Here is a 9445-nt window from a genome sequence, read left to right as displayed (position 1 = left end):
ACTTTAATTCAGGTTGGTATAATTCTTCTACTAGTTATTATATTATATATATTATATATTACGTTTCTTAGTAACGAAGTAAAATATATATAAAGTTATTATTATTATTATTATTATTATTATTATTATTATTATTATTATTATTATTATTATTCTTCGTAAAAACGTAAACTGATATATATATATATATAAACTTTATTATATATTATTATTATATTTAATATTAATATATTATTATATATTATTTATTATTATATACATTACTTAACTATTAAGAAAACCATATTATTAATATAATTATATATTATAAATTATAATTAATATTAATATTTATATTTCGGTCAAATATATACATATTATTTATTTCCCGTTATATTTTAAATTCTGTATTTATTTCTGCACATATATTAATATTAGTATTTATATTTCTGTCAAATATATACATATTATTTATTTCCCGCTATATTTTAAATTCAGTCTTTATTTACGCAATTATATGGTAGGCACCGCCTCCTAATTTTTTCATGTTATTTTAATTTTTGTGATACTTAGTGTATGATTCGCTGGGAACGAAATTCTAAAAATCGTTTGGTAAAAAAAAAATTATTGTGGGTTGAAATTAAAAGTGAAAATTCTGACATCATGGAACCAAATCAAGTAAATGTGGAAGAAAAAACTCTTATTGATCATTTTTCTCCCATTTCTGCTAATCCACCATTATGCATTATTTTTCCTGAAACAAATGCTACACATTTTGAGCTGAAACCTTCCATAATTCAACTTTTGCCATCTTTTTATGGGTTAGGTAAAGAGGATCCATACATGCATGTGAAAGATTTTTTAGAAATTTGCTCTACATTTAGATTTCAAAATTTTTCTGATGAATCTGTTAGGCTTAGACTTTTTCCATTCTCATTAAAAGATAAGTCTAAAGCCTGGTTAAATTCACTCCCAGCCCGATCTATTTCTACTTGGGATGAATTAGTTAATAAATTTTTGTCCAAATTTTTTTCAATGTCTAAAACGGATAATATTAGGAGAGAAATCTCCGAATTTTATCAGAAAGATCACGAAGAATTTTATGAATGTTGGGAAAGATTTAAAGATTTGTTGCTAAAATGTCCACACCATGGTTTTGAGAAATGGAGATTGGTAAAATACTTTTATGATGGATTATCTCCTTCAAACCGACAAATGGTACAGTCAATGCACACTGGAAAATTTTTGCAATTTAGAGGGGATGAGGCTTGGGAGTCTCTTGAGAATCTTTCTGTAAATTCTCAACAGTGGAATTGCCAAGATCCTAGATCGAAAGCTTCCAACACACCTAAGAGAGGTGGAATTTACGATGTCAAAGATGACGTAGATATCAAAACATCATTAGCAAATCTAACTAGGAGAGTTGAAGCTATGTCATTAAGTCAATCCATGAATACTCCTATCCATAGGAATGAATTTTGTTCTTTATGCTATAGTACAAGTCATACTACCCAGTCTTGTCCATCATTGCCTATCTACCAAGAGGCATTTTTTGAAGATGTGAATGCTCTTCAAACTTATGGGAATTCATTTGATAGCCCATTTGCTCAGTCCGACAATCCAAATTGGAGAAATCATCCAAATTTTTCTTGGAGACAGAACCAGCCTCCAATGAACCAAGGGCACCAATACAACTCACCCAATCAGAGTCATGCCCAACATAATATGCCATATCCTCAACAACAAAGAAAACCATCTTTAGAGGATACCTTACAACAGTTCATGCAAACCACCCAACAAGATTTACACACAAGTTCTCAATCCATGTTAAGGCTTGAGACACAAATTGGTCAACTTGCTACTGTTGTAGTTGAAAGGGAAAAGGGAACACTTCCCTGTCAACCCATTCCTAATCTGAAGAGTCAGTACGAGGTAAGTACATCTAGACCTGTTGAAGAAGCTAATTCAATTTCTATCCTTAGGTCTGGAAAAATTATTGAAAAACCTGATTACATATCTCAACCTGATGCTAAAATGAACACTGACTCGTTAAAAGAAAATGAAAAGAGTCAGCCTGAAAGCTCACATTCCAAAGACTCGGTTGAAAAAATGAGTCAAACTTTGTCGTTCATTCCAAAAGCTTCATTCCCACAGAGATTGATCCCAATCAAAAGAGGTAGTCAGTATGGTGACATCTTAGAGGTATTCAAGCAAGTAAATATAAATATCCCTTTCTTAGATGTCATTAAGCAAATACCTGCGTACTCAATTTTTTTAAAAGATCTGTGTACTGCAAAAAGAAACACCAATGTTCCAAAAAAGTTAGCAGATCGATCTGTGAAAATTCCTAGAGAATCATAATCACTCCCTAGACCACAAAAGTTATTTCGACCTCCTGATTGGGACATTCCTTTTGATCCCGGTAAGTTACGTTCTAAATGGACTGGTCCATTTTCTGTTCGTACTGTTTTACGGAGCTGTTGAAATTGAAAATTCTAAATTTGGTAATGTATTCAAAGTCAATGGTCAAAGGTTGAAACTATTTTTTAGAATTAACACCACCTGAAGTGGAGGAAACGCTCTTTCACGACTCGATTTACCAAGGTTAGTGAATTCTTTCACTACTGGTCCTATCTTTAATTGCTTTCTTTATTTTTCAGTATTTTAGTTTATTTTCTGTCATTTGTTTTTTTAGAAAATTAACATCTATCACTGTGCATATTCTCCGTTTTTTTCGGTTCTCATCTCATGTTCTTATCATATACATATTTAGACATTGAGGACACTGTCTCATTTTAGTTGGGGGTACTAAGTATATTCTTGCGTTAAGTTCGATAAATTTCTTACCTTTTTGAAAATTTTGAGTCAAATTCTGCTGCTAATTATTTGAATAAATAAATATTGTGTTAGACTAGTTTATACTATATTTAGTTACTTAGATAGTAATTCCAGTAAAAATTGCACAAACCAAACATATGATCTGATTGGTTTTAACACATTTAATTGAGAAAAATCTTAAGTTAAAAGCTTTCATTTTTTGTGAGAAGTGAGAATTGAGAAAACGACTTTTTGAACATATATTGATTTTCTGAATTGGTAAAATCGAAATTTTTGAAATTTGAAAATATGACAATTACTAGAGGGATACTTTTATTTTAGAATTGAGCCTAATTGTAGATTTTTTTTTTTTTTTTTTTTTATCACACATGTTGCCTCTTGTTAAAAAAGAAAAAGAAAAAAAGAGAGTATAAATATATATTGTGGATATTTCCCTTAAAAGAAAAATACATATATATCATATAAAGAGCAATATCTTACATACGATATACAAAAAAAAAAAAAAAAAAAAAAAAAAAAAATTAAGAGCAACATTTCTCTATCAGCGTAGCTTAGTCAAAATTCAAAATATACCAAAGAAAATTTTGCTACGGTAAATAATTATTGTGGATATTGCCCTTAAAAAAAAAATACATATATATCATATAAAGAGCAATATCTTAGTTTTAATCATTTAGCAAAGTAAAAAATATATATATCAGTAAAAATATATATGCATATATAATATATATAGAAAAAAAATATATATATCATCATCAATCAAAAGAAACTTTACTATAGTTTATTTTTCATAAATATTAGTTACCAAATACAAAAAAAAAAAAAAAAAAAAAAAAAAAATCGTTGTTTATTTCTTTATTTTGGCTCTAGGTACTGTAATGAAATCCCGAAAGTTAACTTATCATTTGAATTTCAAAATATTTTTGGTTAGCCTATCTATGGGTCAATAATTGTTTACATTGTTCGTCCTAAAAATCTTTATCCATTTGAGCGTCAATTAATATATCTTTCCAGCTCCAAGAGTGACAACCCTTCCTCTTTTCAAATATTTCAATACATGTGAGGATTTGGAGTTAAGACTTTTTACTTTAAAGATTTTTCAATATTATCTGTGTTATGGATTAAAGCAAAGAATATGATTTGAAACACACACACACAAAATCTGGAATTATATCTATTGTAATTTTTTTTATATATATAGTATTTTCTAGACTTTACACCAATATTTTATTTTGTTTCGATTAGTGAGAGTTTGTTTTAATTTGTTCATTTTGATAATATTTTGTTATCCGCTTGAATTGCTAGGGACTAGCAATAAGCTAGTTGGGGGTTGTGTTAAGTAGTCAAAAATGCATATTTATTAGTGTAAAAATACAAAATAAAATTAATTCTATATAATATTTTCATGAAATTAATGTAATATATTTTTATTTGAAAATATTGTAGTGTTGAGTTAATTTTGTAAGAAAATAACATTTTATGACACAAATAAGAGAAAGAAATAAATAACAAAAGAAATTAAGAAAATGTATTATTTTTATTTAAAGAAATACAAATTAATTAGATCTTAAATAAATATTTTCATTTAAATTATTGTGATATATTTTGTGTTGAAAATATTTTATTTGGATTTAATTTTATTTGTGTTTATTAAGAAAATGACATTTGTGAAAAGAAAGGAAAAAAGAAAAATAGTAAAAATGTGATCCAAAGCAATGAAAAATGGCATTTTTGAAGAGCCAAAACAGTCCAAGAAAAAAAGCCCAATCGGCCCAAATCCCTCTCCCATCAGACAAGGCAGCCACGTGGCCTCCTCCCATTCGCTCGCAACTGCCACCGCCAGCACCAGCAGCCCCTATGCTCCCACGCGCGCGTGATGCGCACGGCTTCTCCTTGGCCGTGCGTGCGCGCCACTTCCCAGGCGCGCGAGTGGTTCTCCTCTGGTCCGATTCTCTTCAGCCCAAAGTAGCTTCAGCCACTTTCCACGTGGCATTCTCTCGTCTCTCCACGTGTCCACATGCATCCAATCCGACAGTGACACGTGGCACTCCGAATTAAGTTATTTTAATTATATTTTTACCCACTTGCAATTTGTAATAAGTATAATTGCACATTAGTCCTTCTACCCTTCTATAAATAGAAGCTTAGGTTTTTAGAATTCAGTTACAGTTTCAGAGTTTCAGACAGAAAAATCCAGAGAAAACGCTCAGTTAGTTTACCGCTTTTCTTAGTTAATTTTCTTATGGGTTTCTAAGTTCCCTTATTGTTAAGGTGGACGATGAAACCTAGTGTATTTAATTAAGTATTTATTTTTATTTTGATTCTCAGTACAATATATGCTTATGATTTTCGCTTCTTAAAATAATTTTCTTTCATCTTTAATATCATGTATTTTTGATAGTTAGAAATTATTAATGCTTGGTTCTACATTTTATTAAAAATAATATTCTTTGATTTTTTGTATTTACATTAAATTGTTTCACATTTAATGCTTAGAAGTTATAATTTTAAAGCGAAGGAAAATCTATTTTTTATTAGAAAATAATTGGTTTGATTACTGGTTAAATGATGAGAATCAATATAAAGATAAATATTTTTATATATACTTAAGTGGATTCTGAACCCTTAATAATATCCCAAATATTACTGAAAATATCTGTTACTGTCATTTTACTGTCATTTTTATAGTTTAAACACTTTATTTTATTTTGTTACAAAAAACCTCACCATTTTTGGAACTAGGTTAGAGTTGTAATAGCTTAGATCAAATTAGTATTTTCTTCGATTTCACGCAATTCCCATGGGTTCGACCTCGTTCTTCACAATCTCCATACTACAATAAAGATTCGTGCGCTTGCGAGTTGATAAATGTAAAACGTACCATTTCGGTATACAACATGTTGACAACACAATAAACAGGATCAAGTATGTGAAAAGGGTTTCAGATGAATTTATAAATCAAATAGACAAGTAGTTGATAAGATGAACCAAAACATACACAAATGAATGTAAAATACTTCTGTTTCTTTATTGATATTGAATAAATTGGATTACATTGAATTGGAGTTTTATTTAGGGCATAAAATCCAACAGGAACATGATCTACAATTATGGAATCCCGACTTTTCTAACGGATCGAATGTTAGTCCCCTTTAAGTGTTAATTCTGGATCTAACAAGTTGTGCAATACAAGTTTACATTGGATCTAAATTATAATTTCACTAGTGAGTTAATGGTACTAAAGAATAAAGAAGTAATTAGAAGAGTAAAATGTTAATTGAGTAATTTGCGGCATAAATACCTCAGTTTAACTCCCAGTTCCAAATAAATACCTAAGTTTAATTTTTGGCGGTAATAATACCTAAGTTATATTTTTGGAACTCTCTAGGTACCTAACCGTTAAAATATTATGTTGTTATCCACGTGTCATTTTTTTATTGGTATATTTTAATTAATTTTTATTTAAAAAAATAAAAATTTAATGACTTGGACAAATTAGGAATTGCCACGTGGCAATTTACTTAACAATTAACAGTACAAAAGTTTCAGAATTATAACTTAGGTATTATTACCGCCAAAAATTAAACTTAGGTATTTATTTGCAACTGTGAGTTAAACTTAAGTATTTATGCTGCAAATTACTCAATGTTAATTCGACCAAAATTAATTATGAACCGAAACAACTAAATTTGGAATCGTCGAGCAACTATTCCACTCAGGTTGGCCGGCACACCTAAATTTGGAAGTGAGGTAAGATTAGTATTATGGTTGAACATATGTATACATGTTTAGCATACATGTTAGCTACCGTCAGAATAGGCAAATCTATAGCCATTAGATTAGCATATCAGGGCATTAGTAAGGTATACATAGAGTCGCACCGAGATGCCAACAGGCATATGCTAGGCTATCAAATAGTATGAAAAACTGCTACCACATCAATACGACTAGAGTACTGAGTATAGGCTGGATTCGCAGTTATTCTACTTTTTTGGATGACGACCTATAGGTGAATTTAGATGACAATTACGTTTATAATAAGTAAGGAGAGTTGTTAAAGAGGATATATGTGTTTGATCACATCTCTCTCAAATGAGTTAATTTGTAAGGTGCAAGACACCATTATTAGTGAGGTGCAAGACACACTTATTGATGAGATTAAACTCTATATTATCCTCTGTATTCCACCATTGTTTAAGATGGAATAAAACTAGGCCGAAGAGCAATTATTTTGGGAGATTAGTCACCACAAAAAGAGTGATGAACTTTGTTATATTTTGTCTCTGTTTCATTTAGCTTATTCTGCATTTATTTTCTAGTTTATGTAATTGTTTGATTCAACTATTATAGTACTTTACTTCTTATTTTATTGATGAACCTTGTTAAATTTTGTCTCTATTTCATTTTAGCTTATTTCGCATTTATAAACTAATTTATGTAATTGTTTGATTCAGTTATTATAGTACTTTAGTTCTTATTTTATTTGATGCTTAATAGTAGGGGTGTTCATTGGATCACATCCAATGGATTTGGACCCATTCAATCCAATCCAATTATTTATTGGATATTGGATTTTTTCATCCGATCCAATCCAATTGAATTAAGTCATCTGATCCGATCCGATCCAATGGATGTATTGGATTGGATCGGTTCCATCCATTGGATGCTTTAACTGGTTTTTTATTAGATTGGATTGGATCCATCCAATGGATCCCATGGATGAATCCAATCCATTTTAACCACTATTTAGGCTAATTTCATTAAAATATATATATATGAAAAAACATAATTTAAAACCTAATAATCTAACATAGATAATGAAATAATATATAAAATATTAAATAAAATAATTAAATGTATAAAATTATAAATATTAAATATGATTGGATGGACATTGGATGATATTGGATTGGATTGGATCGGTTATCCATTGGATCGGATGTCTCATCCAACATCCGATCCGATCCAATTGGATTTTTAAAATTTGCATCCGATCTGATCCAGTTATGATTGGATATCCGATTCTATTGGATCGGTTGGGATTGGTGGAATTGGATTGGATGACTTTCTGCACACCCCTACTTAATAGGTGTTAATTCACCACATAAACAAACATACTCAAAATAAATAAATATATGTTCATAAAGTATCCAATCCGCATGATCCAATCCGCAAAATGTGGATATCCGCACTTGTGCAGATTGAATTGGATTAAAAAATCTACAATCTGCACTTGTGTGGATTGGATGTTGTTTGACCTCAAAAAGTAATTGATCCAATCCGATCTGCACTTAATTATATATTTAAAAAAATTATAATATATATAATATAATATTAATTTCTAGTAATAATATATAATATAATCTGACCTAAATTTCAAAAAAAAAAAAAAAGAATCTGACCTAAAAAATTTTAAACCTAATAATCATTTCACTTTCTTCTCTTTCTCCTACAGTCGCTTTCATCTCCTACCACCAGTCCTGATCTTGAGCCCTTGCCGACCAATCTAGATCTTCAGTCGGCAGTCTACTTCAGTCACCTTAACAGTGCCCGTCTCTTCAGTCGCCTGAGAAATCGACACCATCTCTTCAGTCGACCATCTCTTTAATGGTATTTCTTCTCTCTCTCTCTCTCTCTCTCTCTCTCTCTCTCTCTCTCTCTCTCTCTCTCTCTCTCTCTCTCTCTCTCTCTCTCTCTCTCTCTCTCTCTCTCTCTCTCTCATATTTTAGTGAGTGTTGACATTTTGTCTGATGAAACGTAGTCCAAGCTTGAGTTAGCTCCAACAAACTATGATTCTTGTACTACTCTTGGTTACCATATCAAATAAATCACAACTCAAAATATACCCAAGTTTTGCTATTGTCTTATTTGCAAGGATTGGTTATGGTGTTTCTAATAAATTATTTTCTCAGCTTGTGGACATGTTTGGCTGTAATAATTGGCGTTAAAGCTGCTTTTGATTGTGGAACTGAAGTAATCAAAAGTAGAGGTAAGATAGAAGATAGTAGTTTTTGGTGAAAAGGTTGCCATTTGATCAATAGAAAAAAAAAAAAAAAGAGAGGAAAGACAACAAAAATTGAAGTTGATCGATATCAGTTGAATTTTAACATTTTAAGTTTAGCTATTTATAAATAAAGTATCACGAATGCTTTAATTTCAGGATTATACACATATTTTCTTTTGGTATATGCTTTTAAGTTACTCAATTGATGAAGAAGCTGTTAGAAATTTGACCCTGCTTTCTGGCTACTGTGCTTTGAGATCAAGTAATTCCACCTGAGTGTGAGTTTTAAAACTAACGCATATATACCTAATAACATATGTTGGGAGGAAATTATTCCAAGATAAGCAAACTACATATATCTATTGGTAATGTAAAGTGTAAACATTCATGAAACTTTTTAGTGGCTGTTGGCTTATGTCTATATCAGGTTTTCTGTTTTAATCATTTTGTTAATCTTGCATTTGACATTATTGTGATTAATTGAGTTTCTAGCTGTTGTGTTCTTGAATGAGAGGTCAATCCAATTCATCACAGTTTGTGATAAATGGAAGAACTGATCAATTGAAAAAAGAAAAACAATTGTTATAGAATATATGAACATCCAAAATTCATTAGAAGAAGTGG

The 9445-nt window shown here is 30.2% G+C and overlaps 1 protein-coding gene, 1 long non-coding RNA gene and 1 other non-coding gene across 3 annotated transcripts; 2 read left to right on the top strand and 1 right to left on the bottom strand.

The window, feature by feature from the left end:
* The first annotated feature begins 642 nt into the window (after positions 1–642).
* LOC115695090 (uncharacterized) lies at positions 643–2340 on the top strand. The gene has a single exon (XM_030622183.2). It carries the CDS (start codon positions 643–645, stop codon positions 2338–2340), a length of 1698 nt encoding a protein of 565 aa, XP_030478043.2.
* On the bottom strand, positions 1030–1136 carry LOC115721643 (small nucleolar RNA R71). The gene has a single exon (XR_009688675.1). It is a non-coding gene; the product is annotated as a small nucleolar RNA R71 (small nucleolar RNA).
* Positions 2341–8159: 5819 nt separating the features above from the next.
* On the top strand, positions 8160–9045 carry LOC115694759 (uncharacterized). Its single transcript, XR_004007458.2, has 2 exons — positions 8160–8427; positions 8730–9045. It is a non-coding gene; the product is annotated as an uncharacterized LOC115694759 (long non-coding RNA).
* Positions 9046–9445: the final 400 nt, after the last annotated feature.

The sequence above is a fragment of the Cannabis sativa genome, chromosome 6 (genome assembly GCF_029168945.1).
Source record: "Cannabis sativa cultivar Pink pepper isolate KNU-18-1 chromosome 6, ASM2916894v1, whole genome shotgun sequence".
In the NCBI taxonomy this organism is placed as follows: domain Eukaryota; kingdom Viridiplantae; phylum Streptophyta; class Magnoliopsida; order Rosales; family Cannabaceae; genus Cannabis; species Cannabis sativa.
This window is presented reverse-complemented; position numbering and strand designations above follow the sequence as displayed.